The following is a 21,669-nucleotide window of genomic DNA, read 5'->3' as shown; positions in this document are numbered from 1 at the left end:
TAATTTTATATCCAAACCAAGAGAAGGCTACACACGGTCTACACCCGTAACCCAACACCATCATCACTCGTTCAACCATAAATCAACTCATTCGTAACCTCCAAGAAATCAATCAAAACCAAAACCCTTCAAACCCTAAATCCAATCAATAAATCAATTAACCAACCAACCAACCAACAATGATTCTCAAAATTGAGGCGACACATTAAGAATAGATCCGACTAGATTTCTAAACCAATAGTTTTTCAACAAGTATAAAGATTTCTGAAAATCTGACCATATTTTTGAAAATATTGAGGGACCCGTCCATATTTCTCACTAAATTTTCTTCTCAAAAAACAGTTTTGCTCGACAGTTTTATAATGTTTCATGGCCGATCCTTACAATTTCTAAAAACATGAAAAATTGTGTCTTTAAATTTAGTCTTCCAATGCGCATTTGTGGTGAATTTATATAAACTAGTAGTAAGCCCGCACGATGTTGCGGCGACGACAAAGTTTTAATCTTATCACATAAATACATAATTAAATCTAGTAACAAGCCTTAGAATGATCATTTTAAAATATCAACTTAAAAATGGATATTATGATTAAATGGTTAAAAAATGGTGGTTTGAGGAAATAATTTTTGATGAAGTCTAACTGTTAGCTTAGAAGGAAACATGTTTCTTTATAGCGTATGCCTCAAGTGTTTTACATAATCATTAACAACTTGTACATTGATGCATAATATACCTGTATTACTGTATATTATAATTGATAAGTCGGTATTGAGCAAAATTATCAAAACATCGATAAAAATATGTGTGTCGCAATGGTAAGTTGTTTTTTTAATATAATAATATATTAAAAGATATGAAAATGCTAAGAATTTTAAATAAAGTTGTCAAATTGAGGATTAAAGATGATGTGGGTAATCCGAAAAAAATATTACAAAATGTAATTAAAGTTAAAAGGTAAAGAATGTAACTAATTTAAATAAAATGGAAATGCGCTTGATATTTAATGCCAGAATAATCATTTTACCTTCCTTTAAGCTTGTACTATGTTCTTTATAAGTAGTAAACTATTAAAATAGACACTTTTGCTTTTGTCTATTACTCATGCATTATATATATTATCTGGGTGCACGTGCGATGTCGCGGGCTATGCGTGTAAACACAACATAAAACGTGTCACCGGTGTTAGTGTCGCACAGTTGTATATGCGCAACCTGTTGTTGGTACGCACGTAACCGGTCTCAAACAGACCTAAACCAAATTAACTTTTTTTTGTATCACCTGTTTTGTTCGTAACCATTTCTGACCCATGACCCGAACCCACTCGACCAAGGCCCGTTTACCGGTCCTAACTGGTAATCCATATAACACGTTAAGTTTTTAAAATTAAAAAAATAAAGCAATATCATACTCAAATTAAAGAGCATAAAATGCTCATTTTTATGGTGTATTTTGTTTTTGAAAAAATATTAACGTGGAAAAAGTTATGGTCGTTTAAAAGTCGTATGGGTAGTTAGTTTAGAATAAGGGGGTAAATGTGTAATTATTATATATATTGACAAAATGTGATTGAAGTTAAAGGACTATACTTGTAAATATTTTTTAATCAAAGTTTGTTAACCGTAGAATTGGTGGGAAAATCCATATTACCCTTATAATCTTAAAAATTTATGCATTGTGTGTTGTATCTTATGCATGGTCTTATGTACCTCTTAAAATTTAAGAGGTCCCTAACTCATGCTTTATATATTGTATAGATGAGACGAGGCTTTGGTTTATTTCTTATGAGTTGAAATGAGAAAATTCCCTAAGTAGCCCTTTTTAAAAGAGAGAAAGGAGAAAATAGTCTTTTTTTAGCTCAAACTCGAACTTGATTAATCGCACAAGCATCTCTCGACTCGTTGCACTCCAAACTAGAGGTGCGCAAATAAACCGGTTAACTGAACCGAAACCGAATCGGTTAGAAACCGATTATGTAGAAACCGGGTTGGGACCGATTTGTTATTTTTCTCCACCAAAACCGGTTCCAAACTGCTTAACCGAACCGAAACCAATCGTCACTGTTCATGAAACCGGTTTCAACCCGAACCAAAACTGATCATAAACCCGTTTTGACTTTTATTGACCAACCCGAATCGGTTTTAAGTTATAAACTGGTTTGTGCACCTTTACTCCAAACCAAGAGAAGGCTACACACGGTCTACACCTGTAACCAAACACGAGTCTTTCACTCGTTCAACCATAAATCAACCCATTCAAGTCTTCACTCTTCACCCCCAATTAATCAATTAACCATGATTTACCTGTTCTACTCCATCCTCTTAACCGAGATGCTAACCATCCTCTTACTCCTCTTCAAAACACCACTCCGCAAACTTTTAATACTCGGACTCGACCGTGCCAAGCGCGGACGAGCACCTTTGGTTGTCAAGTCCGTAGGCGCCACCGTCTTCGTTATCATGATGTATAATGTTTATAGTGTTACCGAGATTCAAAACCGACCCGCTGACGTCATCACCCCCACCGATCAGATTCTTCTCGCCTATCATATGCTTGAAGCTTCTCTCATGGGTAATTTAGTCATTTTAGTTCCTAATTTAACTAACACGAACACGTTAATCGAACGATTACTTGTGTTCGTTTATTAGGCTTCTCTCATGGGTAATTTAGTCATTTTGGATGTTCGTTTATTAGGCTTCTCTCATGCTTGAAGCTTCTCTCATGGGTAATTTAGTCATTTTGGATCTTAATTTAACTAATTTTTGGCGTTAGATTCGAGAAATTTAACTTTAAATGAACATGAACACAGATCGAACGATTACTTGTGTTCGTTTATTAGGCTTCTCTCATGGGTAGTTTAGTAATTTTGGATGTTCATTTTAGTTATTGTTTGGATTTGTTGATTAATTTTGGCGTTAATTTCGAGAAATTTGTTTTGTTTATTATTTTACCTCCTTATTACTTATTCACTTTTATAGATGAAAATAGTGTTTGGGTAATTTAACTTATTAAACATTTTAAAGAAGGAAAAAGGAGTTTTCATAAGTTAGGATTTTGTAACTTATGGAAAACTCCTTAAATAAGGAATAAGGAGGTGTAAATAAGGAATCCCAAACATGCCCTAACTTTAAACGAACACGGACACGATCTAAACGAACATAAATAAACACAATTGAAATTTAAACAAATACGGACACGCTGATCGAGCATATATATATGTGCTCGTTAGGGGTGTGCAAGAAACCGAAAAAACCTATCCGAAAACAAGAAAACCCGAAAAATTTAAACTGTAAAAACCGAACCGAGACAAAAACCGACGGTTTGGTTTTATGTTTTTTTGTAAAAAGCGCACTAACGGTTCGGTTTTAGTTTTGCATGTAAAAAAAACCAAAAAAATCGAACTGAACCGAATTCATAATTTTTTGTTTTTTTATATTTTATATTAAGAATTTAATAAATAAGTTTCTCCAATATTTTTTATCAAATGCATAATATTCTATTATTTTACGATTAACAAAATTTTTTATACCTAGATTCATTATTTTTTGCCAACTTTTTTTTCGGCCTAAAGTTTTCAAGCTCAAATGGCAAAAAACCGAAAAATCGAAACCGGACCGAAACCCGAATAACCGAAACCGAACGGTTTCAAAAATTACAAAAACCGAAGTTTTGGTTTTCGGTTTGGTTTTAGCCAAAAACCGCACCACGCACACCCCTAGTGTTCGTGTTCGTGTTCGTTTATGTTTGTTTGTTGACAATTTACTCGAACGGTTCACGAACATCATCATCGTCATCATCATCGTACTCAGTATATCCCACCAATAGCAATGCTATGGTAGGGTCTGAGGAGGGTAAGATGTAGACAACCTTACCTCTATCCCATAGGGATAGAGAGACTGCTTCCGGTGAGACCCCCGGCTCGATAGTAGTTTTGCATCAAGCCTTGGACATAAGGCACATAGCACTCAATCATCGGGACACCGGCTGATTGGTGCATGTGCCCTTGTCTTTCGGCTATCAACGCCACCACATGATGCCTGATTAACCTTCCGCCACTTTTAACGTTATTTTCACGAGATTAGTAAAATAACGTCAAAATTAGTGCAATTTTACTTTTGCCCACCCGAGGGTTCACACATATATACATTATATGCGCGCACCGCAAGCAGGGCCCACCCGAGGGTTCACACATATATATACATTACATTATATGCGCGAACGGTTCACGAACATATATGAAAAAATGTAAATGAACACAAACAAATATAAATTAAGATAATTGAACATATATAAGACACTAAATACGTAAACGAACAAATATAAAACGAACATGAACAAACGTAAATGAACACAACCGAACAACTATAACAAATTTAAAGCGGTTTACAGTGTAACAGAAATCCAGAGCTGTCTGGCAGACGTCATAAACTTGACTGATTAGATTATACTTGCGTATCATATGATGGAAGCTTCTCTCATGGGTAATTTTGTAATTTTAGTTGTTAATTTAGTAATTTTAGTTTTGATTTACTAATTTTTGGCATTAGACTCGAGAAAGTTAACTTTAAACGAACACGGACACGTTAATCGAATAAGCATTATTGAATAAATTTTAAATGAACACAGACACGTTAATCTAACAAGCATAAATGAACAAACGTAAACGAACATGCTTGCTGGCTGATGTCATAAACTTTACTGATTAGGTTATATGTGTGTATCATATGCTAGAAGCTTCTCTCATGGGTAATTTAGTAATTTTAGTTGTTTGAATTTGTTGATTAATTTTAGCATTAGATTCAAGAAATATTGTTGTAACTGAAATCAGGTAGAGAAGTTGTTCGTGTTCGTTGATTTAACTTTAAACGAACACGGGCACGTTAATCGAAAAAATATTTGTGTTCATGTTAAGTTCATTTTTGTTCTTTATATGAAAAAGTTCATTTCCTTAATGAACGAACACAAACAGGAAATTTTGATCGGTTAGGTGTTCGTGAACCGTTCGCTTATTCCATTAAAGGTTAACGGATTAACATTTGGCCTTGTTCGGGTTTTTTTACTGCCCTAAGTTTTCTAAATAAATATGTAAGTATTAATCACAAATTTCAAATTGTTTGACGAAATGTTGTTTTGTTAAGGGGTGAGCGATAAACGACAGGATCAACTTTTTATATCCTAAATATATAATATACGGGCCAATCTTCGGTCTGTAGAAATCAGAATGTAGACTAATCGGTTACGAGCTGTTATGGTCAAAACCTGACATCAGCCTGGTAAACCCGACAAACCCGATTAGTTTTTGGAAACCAAGAAAAATCCAATATATATGGTAGATTGGCATAACCCATATTCAATATAAATGTTTAATAAAATGTAATGTGTATATGTCAAATTGTTTAGTGACAATTGAGGGTTATAACAAGTCGGTGGAAGCAATCACTTTGAAGCCGAATACGAAACGGTGTATTATCTTATTTCTTTTGACATAGTTTTGCATATTATTTATACCTTTGCTGGTTTTACATCTTTAATTTGTCTTATATTATGATTCAATTGCATACTATTTGTTGTTTGTTGTTTGATGATCTGTTGTTATAAAACAACGAATAATATGCAAATGAAACATGATATGTGCAAATTAGGATTCAAGACCATCAAAAGATATCAACTTTACGTAAAATTATAGCAAAATAAATGAGATAAGTATATCGTTTTGTAATCGGGTATGAAGTGATTGACTCTGCCGAGTTGTTCTTCACTCCCTGTCGTGAGTAAATAATTTAATGTATACTGATTAGGTTTTTAAAATCTATATCAACTATGGGCTCTTCTAATATGCCATATATATATATATATATATATCTGAAATTCTTTTGGGTTTTAAAATTCGTCGGAAAAATAAAAAATTTTAAATGCGTAATACCTTCTGAATGGTGTTGATTATAAATAACCTAATTTATTATTTCATTAATATTTGTTTTAAATTAATCAATGCAGGATTCTCTCTTTTCCTAGCACTAATGATAGATAGACTACATCATTACATACGAGAGCTTCGAATACTCAGAAAAACCATGGAAGCTGCAAAGAAACAAAACCGAGCAGCAGAGGAAACCAAGAACAAAGGTGTGGATGATGTCAAAATCCTTAACGATGAAATATCTAAACTGAAATCACAAATAAAAAAACTGGAATCTGAACATGAATCAAAGGATAAAGAGGTTAAATCAGCAGCAGCTAATTCAGTGGCGCTCAAGAACCAATCGGAAGGCTTTCTTCTAGAGTACGATCGGTTGTTAGCGGAAAACCAGAGTCTTAGAGATCAGTTGCGGGCCATTGACGAAAACATGTCTTTTGCTAGTGGAAAGAAGAATATGTGAGGTATGAAAATAATAACCCGTGTTGGAAAATAAAGAATTTAGTGTTTGGTATCGGGTTATTGTGGGTATTTTGGTAAATTTTCGGCGTTTATATTTTGTATTCTAAAAGAATTTTAGTTGCAGTGTTGGTATCTATTTCTCCTTTTTTAATGTTTGCTTATTCATTTTATGGGCCTGGGCTCGATTCTAAAATGTCCGGGCTCTAACCAAGTTGATAAGTTTGGCTCATTCGAAAAGCCCAGGCCGTTAAGGGGCTGATTCAAGCTTGCCATCTCTCACCCCTTATATGCTAGATTTATGATGAATATCTTTGACTTGATCGTTGAAGGGGAGCGGAGTGGTTCCCGAGCTTCGGCCCCCCGAGATCCTTTTATTGGTCTGTTGTGTAGTTGACATTTGACAACTTTAAGTCGGCTTTGGGAACACGTTGGAAGTTAGCCTGAGGCTAAAGCCCCGAGAACACCCTATAATGTTTAAGTCAATGACCGTTGTTATGAGAGACAATGGCAAGCAGGGTTCATAAGGGGAAGAGATGTCCTTGCTTGTCCCGGGTGAGCTCTCATTATAATAGGCTTGGATATATAACCCCATTCTCGACCCGACCCAGTGTACCTAACTCGGAATCAGGACCAAGTCTACTTGACCTGTAGGTATAAACCAGGTTTCAATCTTGTTCAGACCCGGAACCTAAACCCGTTCTGGACCCGACCTGGTGTACCTAACCCGGAATCAGGACCCAGTCTACTTAACATTGGAATCATGGGTGGATCAACCCAACTATGAACTAGAAATATGATCACATGGTTAGAAATAAAAACGAAGAACTTTGCTCTAAAATAAAACTTGACATTTATAGAATAGCGGCATATCCACATTTGGTAATTTGGGATTTGTCTTGACGGTTGAACGATGGTTATCTGTTAATATAATTTACAATTGTGCGTATTTATACAAATTAGTACGCGATTATATAACATGGAATGTAACTATATATAAACATTACATGCCCCTCCATATGCAAACATAACCATGCTCGAGATCAATTATAAAGTAAGGAAAACAGTATAAGTTGCTAAAGAAACTTGAACCGAGGCATACATTTTCTCGCTTTTTATATTATTCTTTAACTCCCATAAAGTTGTGAACGGGAGATTATATCGTGAAATCCCACAATGAATTTTTAGCTAACCAATAATTATAATCTATAAATAATCTTAATTAATATATTTACACAATAAAAGTAAGTTGTAAGAGATCACATTTTCCATGTTTTTCTATATAAAAGGTTAGGTGCTTAAGTGTTTTATAAGTTATTGATTATTAAAGAAATGCATAGATTGAATGCCCATTTTTTATGAAAAGATTTTGGGAGATATTTTGAAGTCAAATAAAATCTTTCTTTTAGGTTAAAAGAAAGTGCTTTACTTTTAATAATCAACTTTAATTGTTACATTTGAGTGTGATTACTTAATATATTCATTACTTAAATGCGATACATCAGACGGTTATGTAATCACTATCACTTATCCCGCTTTCTTTCTCTCTCTCTAGTTTCTACGAGGGTTACGTACACGTTTATTATGCAACCCTATGTAATCTCACATTAAAATTGATTAATATAATTAATAATAAGATATTACAATATGCTCTTAAGCAAAGGGTTTACAAGAGTTAGGAATGGTTGCACAACCACCCTATTAGAGTATAACACACATTCTATAATTATGATGAATTTGTATAATTATGTCTAATATTAATGGTAAGGTTATGGTTTTCCATTCAACGAACAACAACTGTTATCGGAGTAACTTAATGGCAAAAGGTGATCCATATGCATGCGATGACATATATAGTTTTCTATTATTTAGAGTGAACTGCAGTTTCGCCCCTATGGTTGGTCTAAAGCTGCGGTTTTAGTCCAATCAGTGGCAAAGCTTGGACTGAGGCACCGAGGGACGAACTCAAAATGTATACAAAATTCACAAATGAGGGGGGGAGGCTCAAATTTTCGACCGAAAAAAGCTAAACTTACACAACTTATAAAAATTTTCGGCTAAAAACAGGTAAATTTATTTACACTACTGCGCAAAAAAAAACAAGGGGGGTCGGGGCCACCCCGGGCCTCAATGAAGCTTCGCCCTTGAGTCCAATAGTTTCAAATTTGCGATTTTCCTCTCTGTGGTTACATTTCACTTGCAATTAAACCCCGAATTCAATAATCCCGCTAAATCTGGTCGTTAAACCCATCAGCGTGCTCTTCACATGACAGGTTGTTTTGTCCTTTTTCCCCCAAATACACCCCAGGCTCTCACGTGAGAGGATTGCAAAAAATTGACAGAATTACAAATTTTGTCATTTAAAAAAGCCAAATTATGGTTCGTGTCCTTTTTTTAGTTTCCTTTAAACATTTTTTTCCTACACGTTACGTCCTTTACGCTAGCTGGGTTAGAAAAACTCAGTTAAATACCCTCACGTGAGGCGCATGTGAGGGTATATTGGTCTTTTCAACGAGATGGTTTAAATATATTATTGTAAAAAAAATAATATATATTAAAGATATATTCTCTCTCTCTCTTCTCGTCTTCTTTCTCTCTCTCTACTCTTTCTACTCCTCTCACTTGTACAGTACCCAAATTTTGAAGATACCGAGCTTGTGGATGAGTTTGATTTGATCAATAGGCGGCTGTTCTTCAACCATTGTGATCGGATATTGGATTAGATGAAGATGAAGTTAGGGTTTAAGGCCATGACTCAGATCCACCACCACCACGATTTTCCGGCGATAAAGGAAACCGCCGTGGGTAATCAGTGGTCTTGAGAGTGGATATAGGGTTCCGACGATAAAGGAAACCGAAAACGGCGATGCAGCCACATGATAACATGTGACGTAACCCAGATCTGAGTGCCGGAAAGGGAATTGTGATTGGCGTTGTCATGGGAATCCAGATCTTGTGTCGTCGTTGTTAAGTGTGGTTGTAGCGGCGGTTGTTAAGTCTATGACAATGGTGACGGTGGGTGTAGTGTTTAGATTTGGGGATGAGGATGTTGGTAAGTGTGGTGATGAACCAGTGGGCCTGACGGTGGGGGCAGGTGGGGGTGATGATGGCTGATGGTAACTAGGAGGCGGCGGCGGAGATTAGTCGATCGATGAACATGAGTTGTGTTGTAAGAGGACAGAGATTGGGTGGACGGTGGTGGAATGGTGGTTTCAGATCTGCTTTGTGCTCGCCGGAAAATCAAGATCTCCGGCTCGCTGGTAGTGGTTGCCGGAGGTTGGATGGGGGCAGGTGTGGGGGTGGCTGGTGGTGGTGGTGGTGGTGGGTTATTAAGAAAGAAAAAGAAACAGGGAGAGAGAGTAGAGTTTGATAGAAGAGAAAGAAAGAGTTTTTATCTTTTTTTATTATGCATAGACGAAAAGACAAAAATGCCCTCACATGCGCCTCACGTGAGGGTATTTAACTGAGTTTTTCTAACTCAGTTAGCGTAAAGGACATAACGTGTAGGAAAAAAATGTTTAATGTACACCGCCTGCAAGGAAACTAAAAAAAGGACACGAACTGTAATTTGGCTTTTTTTAAAGGACAAAATTTGTAATTCTGTCTTGCAAATTAGGACTGAGGTTTATTCACGGAGAAAAAGAACAAAATCGCCCCTCATGTACACTGATGGGTATAACAACTACACTTAACGGGATTAGTAAATTCAGGTTTAATTGCAAGTGAAATGAAACCACGAAAACGAAAATCGCAAATTTAAAACTATTTGACTAAAACCACATATTTGGACAAAACACATGAACGAAAATTACAGTTTACTGTATTATTTATTCCTTTCTAGGTCGTGCTAGGTTTATCACTTTATGTAATAGTTTCTAGCATTTTAATTATTCACCATAAAAGGATCTCAAGAATCAATTTAAAGGGACCCACAATGAATCATGGATGAGACTATGAGAGCATGGATCGATTTTACCACAATCATAGTTTGGGCAAACTTAAGATGTAAGCATGGTTTGCTTCGCTTTGGTAACATGTTAAAACTTAAATTCGAATGTAACTAGTATTTTGCTTTTAGACATTCTTTAACTGATTGGTTTCACACATACAGTTTAGTTAATTCGGTTATTGAAAAGACGATTAAATTAACCGATAGTTAACCGCTGACTTTAATACATGTAGAGTTCAAACTAAACAAACATGAAGTATTGTTTTCTATTAAAAATTTAAAACAATACTAGCAATTCTTTTAATCATATGATATCTATATTACCTACGGTTAGTTTTAATGTCATTTCAATTTGGTTAACTCGATTACTTACACATAGGGGTGGTAATCTTGACCCATGGGTTGATTGAGTTATATCAAAATGTATAATATGGGTCAAACTAAAAAAAGAAAATGATTGAAACGGGTCAAAACGGGTTGACATTTCTCGGGTTTTATTTTATTTTTATTTTTTTATGAAACGAGAAAAACAGAGGAAACTTTTTGGTATTTTTACTTTTTACGTTTTTTATTTATATTTCGAGTTATAATTTTTTAATTATTTTTTTTGAGTTTTTTGGTGAGGGGTTTTGAAATAGGTTGAGATTTCAAAACCCACTTCAAAACCCCTCACAAAAAAATTCAAAACAAATAATTAAAAAATTATAACTTGAAATATAAATCAAAAACGTAAAAAGTAAAAATACCATAAAGTTTCCTCCGTTTTTCTCGTTCCATAAAAAAAACAAGAAATGTCAACCCGTTTTGACCCGTTTCAATCATTTTCTTTTTTTAGTTTGATCCATTCTGACTCATCTTATATATTTTGATACAACCCATAAGTCAATATTGCCACCCCTACTTATACATGCATGCATGTATAACCAGACTGTAAAAGTTAAGTTATCATAAGATCATAAACGAACCATCAGCTTCTCAATCATCTCATTTATCCAGTTTTTCTAGACCACCAATACGGCTCGTCTTATTTCATAGCCACTAAAACAGTAAAAATACAAAGTACTGTCTTCTTACCTACGTAATTCTAAACACTCATTAAAACTTTTAACGATCATTAAAAGTAAAATATAGTAATCCTTATCATTAAGATACATTTTTTTTCCTTTCAAAACTATTATCAACTTTAATATTTTACCATGTTGCAAAAATAATCATATACATAAAAGTATAAAACTGCAAAAGTTAATCCTCAAAACGGTGCCGTTTAATGTTAAAACACTACATTTACAAATTACAACTATAACTTTGGTAGCATCTACAACCTACTAGACAACTCATCATTTCCACCGTCACTCACACCTACCACCACGTGTCACTCACCCATTTGTTCTGATCATAATCCAATCATTTTCCATATTTTCACTAAACCAATTTGGCATCTTTGAGTTGCACACCAACTGTTCGATTCTTTGCCTCAAACACTTTGATTCACTTTCCATCGATTCCCTTGTTGAGTTCCACACGTCTTGATCAAGTATACTCGTTGGCGAACCCGTCGGTCCCATACCCATCTTCTCACACTCCATTCCCTTCGAGTTCTCCTCGAGTTCTCCAATTTCAAGAAACGGGTGCTCGAGAAGCTCCCTCGCGGTCCACCTCCGCTTCGGATCCCGAACCAGACACTTTTTTAAAAAGTCCTTACATTTTCCCGAAAACCCGTCAGGGATTTTCGGCATTTCATCACAAAACCCAATTTTATAAAATAAAGTCCACGGTGACTCATCATTAGCTTCTGGCCACGGGGACCCACCAGTGGCCATTTCAATAACCGTACATCCCAACGCCCATACATCCGCGGGACACCCTTGGTCCTCACGACGCACAACCTCCGGCGCCATAAACATCGGCGTCCCGCGAACCGGCGCCACGTCATCAACCCGCTTCGTGCAACCAAAATCCCCGATTTTCGCGCCGAATTCGTCGACTAAAATATTCCTTCCTTTAATATCACAATGCACTATTCCATTATCATGAATGTACTCCAACCCTTTAACTATGTCTCTTGTGTATCTCGCAACCTCGAACTCGTCTAACCCTTTACCGCTTCGACGATTAATCACATCGGTAACCGAACCGCCCGACATGTGTTGAATAAACATATTATAAACCAAATTATTATTTTCTCTAGTGGTGTCACACCCTTTGTAGGATATAACATATGGACTCTTCAATAATGATAAAAAATATTGTTCCTTTTGCAACATTTCAACGTGTCGAAAGTCAACGGATTTGACCGCGAACACGTCGCCCGAGGTGGAGGTGGCGGTGGTGACGGTCGCGGTCGAGCCGCGACCAATAACATGGCCTCTAGTCCACTCCATGTGTTGGTTATGTTGCAAGAATATTGACAAGAGTTTGTTAGTGTGGTGTGAAAGAATTGTTTGTTAATATGTTATATATATATATATATTAAGTGATATATGTAACATATTTATATATGTGTGTTGTAAAGTGTAAACGTGTGTGGTTGTGTTGTTAAAAAGGTTTAAAATAGTTGTAGGTATTTGGTTGGTTGGGTGGTTTATATAATATGTATAGGTGGCATATATATATATATATAATATGTGTGTGTGTTTCTAGAGTTGTGATATTTTAATATGTTATACGGAAGTTGAAGTTGGTTGCCAACGTGGCAAAATAATAATAAAGAGTGGCAAGTTATTGGGCAGGCCATGACGGCAGCTAGGTGGCAGGGACACGTGTCATTTAAATACGTATTCAAATTGGTGATGTACTTGTGGCATATTTTGTTTCATAATTTTTGGAATGGATATGGTTATGTACTTATGTGTAACAAATAGATTGGTTATATATACTTTTAAAGAAAGAGTTTGTTACTTGGTAGTTAATTTACTTAATTATATGATATGATATGTTGATATAGAATTAGGGTAGTTTAATTATTGGGTTTGAAGGTGGTTAAATCAAAATAAAACGAAACTGAATTTGTTTAAAATCAAGTAGAAATATAATTTGATTTTAAATTGAAACTGAATTAGTAGTTTGATAAAATCTGAATTTGGTTCGAATCACCAAATCATCTACACGATGCAAAAAAAAATATATTACATACTACATAACATGGCATCTTGAAATCTGGACATGTATGATGTATCCTATACATGAAACAAGAATGAGGGAAGATGAAGCACATAGCATCGAACACAACAAAATTGTCCAACTTTTAGCTAATGAGGAAACGAGTGGGCTGTAATTTTGGACTTTATACTCATCAAGGATTAAGAACGGCGTGAATCACCTAATCAAGTTTTTAGTTGCCCCCTTCAATTTTTATTTTTATTTTTCATTTTTAGAATAGAACATAGCTCGAGTAATTGGTGTGTTAGTTTAATAAGAAGACAAAAAATCAAATGGTTCAACCTTCGGTGGCCTATATAATACGTAGTGTCCGACAAACTAGCCAATTCCAGATTTGATCAATCTCATATGATTTTCAAAACCTTAATTAACTTGTATATATAAAACTCTGTCTTGTCTAAAGTTTTATAGCTTTTGAGCATAAAACTTGAATTTGTGTATCATCAAAAGAATTGTGAGACAAAAATTTGTATAGCTAAAATTGAAAAAAGGATGATTAGGTGCAATTGGTTTTCTCGTCCAATGGTATGAGTATGGTAATTTAAGGCTTAAGACTTTTAAGGTCTCATGTTCAAACCTGACTTAATGTGGTTTTGATTCTATAGTGATGAGTTAACTTCTTGAAGGTGTTCCTGAATGAGTCAGGCATGGAAAGTCAAAAATAATATCAACGATTGACACACGTCTTCATTTATTAGATATTGAAGTATTTATGGTAGTTCCAAAAATTGTTTAAATATATATATATATATATATGAAGTTTGAAACATACCCAAAATATAGGGTTAGATGCTTTGTTTTGTTGACTTTAGAAACCAAAGATCTTGGTGATAATGGTTGAAGTGTTGAACCATTAAAGTGGTTGGTATCAAATATTCCACTTTGTTGGTTGAATATCCTCTTAAACTTTGAGTAATTTAACATACACACTTGTCCAAAAATTAAGTCATTGATCATTAAACCCCATGACTTTGTAAATAGTTTTAAAAATACTATAATAAGTTATTTATTTATTTACTTATTTATTTATTTATTTATATAACATGTGTTATGGTGTGGTAGTTTCTTTTGCATCATTCATCATCTTCTAGAAAAGGTTCGTTTGTGTGAACTTTTGAATGAAGTGTTAGTTGGAATGATTTGGTTAGTAGATTGGTAGTTATAACTTCTAAATCAATATTAGTCCCCTAAGCATTACAAAGTTGAAAAGTAATCCATATTTTTCTGAAGATTTATTCTATACTCAAGAAATTACATTTTTAATTCTTGTTATGTTTGTATCTAGTAATATTTAAACTAACATAATAATAACAATGTATTGGTCATACCGAACGATGAACCTAAGAGTATCTGACCACAAAAAAATAATAATAATAATAAAAGGTAAAACTGTAAAAAATGACTCGAATACCCGTTGCACTATATATACCACAAACACAAAGCGATTTAATCATCATTTAGAACTTCTATGTCCCCTAGTATATGTCTATAGCAAAACCATGTCTCTCATCCTTCAATGTAATCCGACTCTCAATGTCATTAGTTAAAAGAATCTCTATCATTTTCCTTCTCACTTGTTCTCCATATGCTTAAATTTGTAGGGAAAGAATTTATTGTTGTCTCAAAGAAAACGGATCTTGAATTTTCTACTTGGATTTCTGTAATGCATGTATATTCTGTTTCTAAGTCTTTGTCTTTGTTGAACTAACATTAAGCCTCTTATTGCCGTTATCTTCTTTCCTAATCATACCTAATTGCTCCATTCGGCTAAAACTACTACTCCCTCTGTCCTGTTAAAAGTGTCCGCGTTTCCTTTTTTATTTGTCCCGTTACAAATGTACACTTTCAAAATTTATTAGTCAATTTTCATGTTTACCCTTAAACACACATAACTAATATTAACAAACAATATTGATGGACCCAATTTTCAAGGGCGTTATTGTCATTTGGTAAGCAAGAAAACAATAATTTAATCTACCTTAAACTTTGTGTTGTTCAAACGAAGACTCTTTGACCGGGACGGATGGATTATTTTTCTTAGTTCTTTTGTTGTATTATGACTAGTTCTTGCTAGTCATGTCTTTATTTTAGTAACATTTGCCATTCAAGAAAAAAACCAATTGTCTTTACCGATTCTCTTATTAGACTGATTTTTAAATTTTGATTGATGCCATAAATGAGAACCGCACGTGACCAATGTTGCAAAAGTCGTTAGGCGGTCTCTAGGCGGCCAACCCCGTTGGAGGGAGTACTCAGAGTACTCGGGGAATACTCGGACATAATAAATATAAAGAAAATTAGATTTTTGGTAATATATATATTTCAAAATCATAAGTTTACTAATATTTATAACAAAATAAATGAATATCAATATAAATAGATAAATATCAATATAAATAAAAGAAATATATTTTTAAACACTAAATTATTCTAAAAAATGTTAATCATTAATTAAAAATAATGATATTCGTTCTTTAATATTATAGAAATAGAAATTATGTTGTATTTTTTAAGTCAAAATAGAATCAAGTTAACCGACTAGATACGATTCAGGCTAATGTTGACCACCTTTGACCAATTTTTAGTAACTAGGCGGAGTTAAAGAAACTCCCCACGGCACCATACCTTGTAGCGAGTACTCGGCCTTGTAAACCTACTTTTACAACATTGCACGTGACCAATGGCTATGTCAACTAAAACGTCTAGTTTATAAATTATAACAAGACAACATTAAAAAATTTAAAAGTTTAATATATAAAATAATTTTTGTAATGTAAAATTCTCAAAATGACCACTCAAAGGAGAGAAATTCCCATATTGACCCATCGGTTTGCTTAATTCCATAAGTATCCCGTCTCAATCCAATTATGACGATGAGATTGACGTGTCAGACAGTAAGAATCATCTACCAATTACATACTTACACATGAGTCTCAAATCTCATCATCATGATGAGATTGCTCTAAAACTCATCTTAACGATGAGATCTGAGGCCATTGTCAGATTCTCGTTGGACATTGAATCTTGTCTTGAAGATGAGAGTTAGATGGGCCATCTTGAGAAATTTTTAAAAGAGTGAGTCATTTTTTAAATCTCTCTCTTCACTTACTTGGGTTATTTTGATAACTTTCTAGTAAAAACTAGTTTATATAAACAAAATTATTAATTTAAATTTAAATGAACACCCAAATATATTATTAAAAACTTATAATTTGAAGCGTGTGTCCCTGAAGTTAGCTGGATTAGTTGGACGGACGTAAAGTGTATATTATTGTAGAAGTGAAGATCTATATGCGTGTCAAATAAGATATTTTTTTGTTCATTATAATATTTATCCATAAGTTTTGTTTTTATTGGTTGGTGTATCTTTCATAACACTCCTTTCACGTGCCATTTCACTTCAACCATTCTCATTACTACTTTAAGCAAAACTAACCTTTTCTAATTAGACATATTTCATCCATAATTAACAAACTTTATATAAATTGTAATTATAACTTTTTTCTTCTAAACATCAAATCGCATATGTTCGGAAAATCCTGTCAAATAAATCATTCTTCGGTTAAAAGAACAGAACGTGATGATCCGTCTCACCAACTTAGAAGGAAACTTACAACCGAGAAAATTTTTCAGGCTTCCATAAAAAACCATCGGGTTACCACTGGATCAATTGGTCTTTTGGACAGTTGTAACTATAACGCATAATGAACTTTTAAACTTATCTTCTTTATATAATAAAATTTGTTTGTTTTTTCCTTTTTACTTTGATAATGTAACCATCTTTTTGAATGGCGGCAATATACTGTCTGACTAGGTGGTCGCAAGTTGGTTTGCAGCCGACTACCGTTGGGAACCCTAGAAAGTTTATCCCGAATGACATAACCCCTAGTTCTCGGGTCATCTCTAGTCCTCGGATGAACTTTCTCCCCTAATGCCACTTGAAACAGTTGTGCCGCCACAAGAGTTAACGCAAGCAGAATAAACCCTCGGTGTGGTCAGGATTCAAGCTAGCGCCCCCCCCCCCCCCCCAAGAAGGTTTAGTTCTTAACTTCGTCATCATGACCAACTGAGCTACCCCTTCAACCAATTACTTTTCTAACATACAAGAAACATATATTTTTTTTTTAATTTCAGAGAACAATCATTTATATTTTTATTAATCATGCACTTAAAAGTGAACATAACATTTAATAGCCTAAAGTAGACATAATTTAGTGGGGTTTGGAATATGCTATGGTTGTAATTGAAGTATTATGCATATATTATCGGATGGATACCAAAGCAAGAGAGTCTACAAACTTTTAACACAAGCACAAGTCAAATCAACCATGCTTCATATTTGATGTGATTCATTTTACTACACAGAAAAAACAAATAACGTCATGCATGCAGTGCGCGCATATAATGTATATATGTGTAAAACTCGGGTGGGCAAGTGAATTGTACTAATTTTGACGTTATTTTACTAATCTCGTGAAAATAATATTAAAAATGTCTGAAGGTTAATTAGGCATCATGTTGTGGCGTTGGTAGCCGAAAGACAATAGTACATGTACCAATCGGCCGATGTTCCGATGGTTGAGTGTTATGTGTCTTATGTCCAAGGCTTGATGCAAAACTACTATCGAGCCGGGGGTCTCACCGGAAGCAACGGCTCTATTCCTATGCGGTAGATAGAAGTAAATGCTGCCTACACCTTACCCTCCTCAGACCCTACCATAACTTTCCGGAAGCCTCAACCAATACCAAGGAAGTCACTCCTTGATACCAAAAAACATTGCTCATATCATAATGATGTTGGACACAACATGAATGAGTGTGTGGCTCTTAGAAATGAAATTGAAGCAGCTGTTAAAAATGGTAAACTCGAACTTTTTGTCAAAGGCGTACAAGGAGGGACTGGTAAACCTCCCGCAAAGGATAGCCAAGGCCCGGCCAAAAGGCAAATCAAAGATCTGAATGTCCACATGATTCAAGGGGGACATTCGGGTAAGGGAAAACGGAGGGAATATTCGGACGAAGGGTGGAAAAACGAGCCCGTTATTTTTCCTCGGATCAAAGGGGGGCCCGTGCAACAAAAACCAGCTGATAATTACTGCCGAATTTGGCCATTATCCGTCACAATATGTGTTCTTTGACACAGGCAGTACGTCTGATATTATGTACGAACAATGTTTCAAGCAACTGGATGAGGAAGACAAAGAAAGATTACAACCAATTCATGCTCCTGTTTCGGGTTTTGGGGGAGAAATAATGCACCCGCGCGGTGTCATCACTTTCCCGATCACACTAAGTGACGGAGTACATTCAAGAACAGGGGAAGTTGAATTTTTGGTCCTACCAGCAACTTCTAAACATGACATTATCCTGGGACGAGAAGCAATTGGAGATTTCAATGCTCACCCGTCCACAGCACATGGTGTAGTAGGAGTTCCAACTCGCACCGGTATGGCGATAATTCATGTAAACCGACATTGTTTTACAACCGAAAGTTCAAGACCAAACAAGGTTCCAAGACAGACTCAGAGGACTGAGCCCGAGAAATGGGTTTTGAATAAGAAGTTTCCAGACCAGACAATTACAATAGGACCCGCCATCTCGGAAATAGTGAGAACCTTTTTAAAGCAATTATTGACCAAGAACATTGACATTTTTGCTTGGCAACCCACGAACATGACCAGTGTCTCGCGGAGCATTTCGGAACACAAGTTAAGGGTAAATCCGTTAATCACCCCAATTGTACAAAAGAAACGAAAGATGGGTCCAGAACAAACGAAGGCTATGAATGAGCAAGTACAAGACCTTCTTCATGCTGGGATCATACGAGAAATCAAGTACCAAACATGGGTGGCTAACCCAGTAATTGTCCCAAAAAGCAACGGAACATGGAGGATGTGCATAGATTATAAAGACTTGAACAAGGCATGTCCAAAAGACTGTTACCCGATTCCGGAGATCGACTTAAAAGTAGATGTTGTGTCCCCATTTAAATTCAAGTGCTTTCTCGATGCCTACAAAGGGTATCACCAGATTCATACGGCAGCTGGCGATGAGGACAAGACAGCGTTCCGAACTGACCAAGGAACATTCTGTTACACAATGATGCCTTTCGGATTAAAAAATGCGGGGGCCACATATCAACGACTGATGGACCAGGCTTTCAAAAGTCAAATAAGTCGGAATCTCGAAGTTTATATGGATGATTTGGTAATCAAAAGCATTGAAGAAGATCAGATGTTAAGAGATATTGAAGAGACCTTTGTAACACTGAGAAGCATCAACATGAAATTGAATCCGGCTAAGTGTTTATTTGGCATGAAAGAGGGTAAATTCCTCGGAGTCATAGTAACAGGCGCGGGCTTTAAAGCCAACCCTGATAAGGTCCAGGCTATAGCCTGCATGCCTTCACCCTTTTCCCTCAAGGAGGTTCAAACACTTAATGGGAGACTTGTGGCGTTAAACCAATTCTTAGCAAACCACGCGGCCAAGTCTCATCCATTCGTGTCAACACTCATAAATTTCCTTAAAAAAGCACATTTTAAGTGGACCGCGGAAGCTGAAAAAGCATTCTTAGAAGTTAAGAAATGCTTAATGGAGCTTCCTACTCTAACAACACCATACGCGGGCGAACCTCTGACACTGTATTATCTGCCTCGGACATTGCCATAGGAGCCGTTCTGCTGACCGATAGAAAAAATGTCCAAACTCCAATCTATTACGTTAGTAGAACGCTATCAGACCCGGAAACAAGATATTCGATGTTAGAGAAGTTGGTTTTGGCATTGGTTTATGCCGCTAGACGGCTCCGCAGATATTTCCAAGGCCACCCTATTAATGTGTTAACCGGATACAAACTCAAGAACGTGTTGTGTAAACCCGAGTTGTCCGGACAACTGGAAAAGTGGGCTATCGAATTGGGCGAACACTCGATCGAATATAAGCCTAGACCAGCGATCAAGAGGCAGGTACTCGCGGACTTCGTTACGGAAGTTCCGCAGTACAAAGAGCAAGAATGCCTAATCGAACAACAACCCCAAGCACCTCCGGAACAAGGGCAAGTTTGGTTATTGTTCACGGACGGAGCTTTCAGCAGCGAAGGGTCAGGTGCAGGTTTAAGGCTAGTCAACCCTGAGGGTTATGAATTTACGTACGCCATCAAGTTGGACTTCAAAAGTACCAACAATGAGGCGGAATACGAAGCCTTCCTGGCAGGACTGCGGATAGCAAAAAAGCTAGGGGTGAAACATTTGGAGGCTCGGGTGGATTCTATGCTAATTGCAGGACAAATAAACGGAACATACAAAGCCAAAAATGATGTCATGGCTTCTTATTTGTCACAAGCAAGAGCCTTGATTCGCCAATTTTCCTCCTTCAATATTGTTCACATTAAGAGGAGCGAGAACAAATCGGCGGGCGCTCTTAGCAAACTAACTTCAACGAATTTCGAGCATTTCGCCAAAGATATTCGTGTAGAAGTTCTAGACCATCCATCCGTTCCGGAAAATCAAGTTCTGGTAATTCAGACAGGTGTTGAATCTTGGATGTCACCCATTATAGCTTATTTATCTTCCGGAGCACTCCCAACAAAAAAGGCTGAGGCTCGGAAGATTAAGCATAAAGCTCTGAATTACCAGTTGATTGACGGTACCTTGTACCGAAGGTCATTCCTTGGTCCGTTACGTTGTGTAGATGCAGAAGATGCAAATTACTTGATCAGAGAATCTCACGAAGGCATTTGCGGACTACACGCGGGACCAAGAATGACAGTTGCAAAGATTATGAACGCAAGGTATTATTGGCCCGGCATGCACTTAGACGTTGTGCAAGAAATCACAAAATGTGATTCATGCCAGCGACATGCCCCCAACACCCTTATCCAAAAAACGAACTGATTCCTGTAACATCTGCATGGCCGTTCCAAAAATGGGCTATTGATATCATGAGACCTTTCCCAGAAGCCCCGGGACGAGTCAAGTTCTTGATAGTGGCCATTGATTATTTCACCAAGTGGGTGGAAGCCAAACCGGTTTGCATCAATCACAGCTTCAAGTGTAAAAAAATTCCTTTGGGAATTCATCATTTGCCGGTTCGGCCTCCCACAGGAATTGGTAAGTGACAATTGGACCCAATTTGCCGACACTGGACTACAGGAGTGGTTGAAGGAACTTCAGATTTATTTCAAGGTGG

The 21,669-nt window shown here is 36.1% G+C and overlaps 2 protein-coding genes and 1 pseudogene across 2 annotated transcripts; 2 read left to right on the top strand and 1 right to left on the bottom strand.

Moving 5' to 3' along the window:
- Nucleotides 1-2,280: 2,280 nt before the first annotated feature.
- On the top strand, nt 2,281-6,579 carry LOC143540909 (uncharacterized). Its single transcript, XM_077033865.1, has 2 exons — nt 2,281-2,569; nt 5,996-6,579. The coding sequence occupies exons 1-2, from the start codon at nt 2,293-2,295 to the stop codon at nt 6,376-6,378; spliced, it is 660 nt and encodes a 219-aa protein (XP_076889980.1). The 5' UTR covers nt 2,281-2,292; the 3' UTR covers nt 6,379-6,579.
- Nucleotides 6,580-11,567: 4,988 nt separating this feature from the next.
- On the bottom strand, nt 11,568-13,104 carry LOC143540906 (mitogen-activated protein kinase kinase kinase 17 pseudogene; annotated as a pseudogene).
- Nucleotides 13,105-20,240: 7,136 nt separating this feature from the next.
- LOC143540890 (uncharacterized) lies at nt 20,241-21,374 on the top strand. Its single transcript, XM_077033852.1, has 2 exons — nt 20,241-20,479; nt 20,573-21,374. The coding sequence occupies exons 1-2, from the start codon at nt 20,241-20,243 to the stop codon at nt 21,372-21,374; spliced, it is 1,041 nt and encodes a 346-aa protein (XP_076889967.1).
- Nucleotides 21,375-21,669: the final 295 nt, after the last annotated feature.

The sequence above is a fragment of the Bidens hawaiensis genome, unplaced genomic scaffold (genome assembly GCF_021521415.1).
Source record: "Bidens hawaiensis isolate Kalapana, Puna unplaced genomic scaffold, B.hawaiensis_p1.1 tig00012385_1, whole genome shotgun sequence".
Lineage (NCBI taxonomy): Eukaryota > Viridiplantae > Streptophyta > Magnoliopsida > Asterales > Asteraceae > Bidens > Bidens hawaiensis.
Note: the sequence above shows the minus strand (reverse complement) of the source record. Positions and strands in the feature narration are given on the sequence as shown.

What these genes read in the sequence shown, in the direction of transcription:
- LOC143540909 (XM_077033865.1), top strand. Translation starts at nt 2,293, where the DNA reads ATGATTTACCTGTTCTACTCCATCCTCTTAACCGAGATGCTAACCATC. An exon ending in GCTTGAAGCTTCTCTCATGG is followed by an intron (nt 2,570 to 5,995) that starts GTAATTTAGTCA and finishes TAATCAATGCAG; the next exon opens with GATTCTCTCTTTTCCTAGCA.
- LOC143540890 (XM_077033852.1), top strand. Translation starts at nt 20,241, where the DNA reads ATGTTAGAGAAGTTGGTTTTGGCATTGGTTTATGCCGCTAGACGGCTC. An exon ending in TTCGTTACGGAAGTTCCGCA is followed by an intron (nt 20,480 to 20,572) that starts GTACAAAGAGCA and finishes CGGAGCTTTCAG; the next exon opens with CAGCGAAGGGTCAGGTGCAG.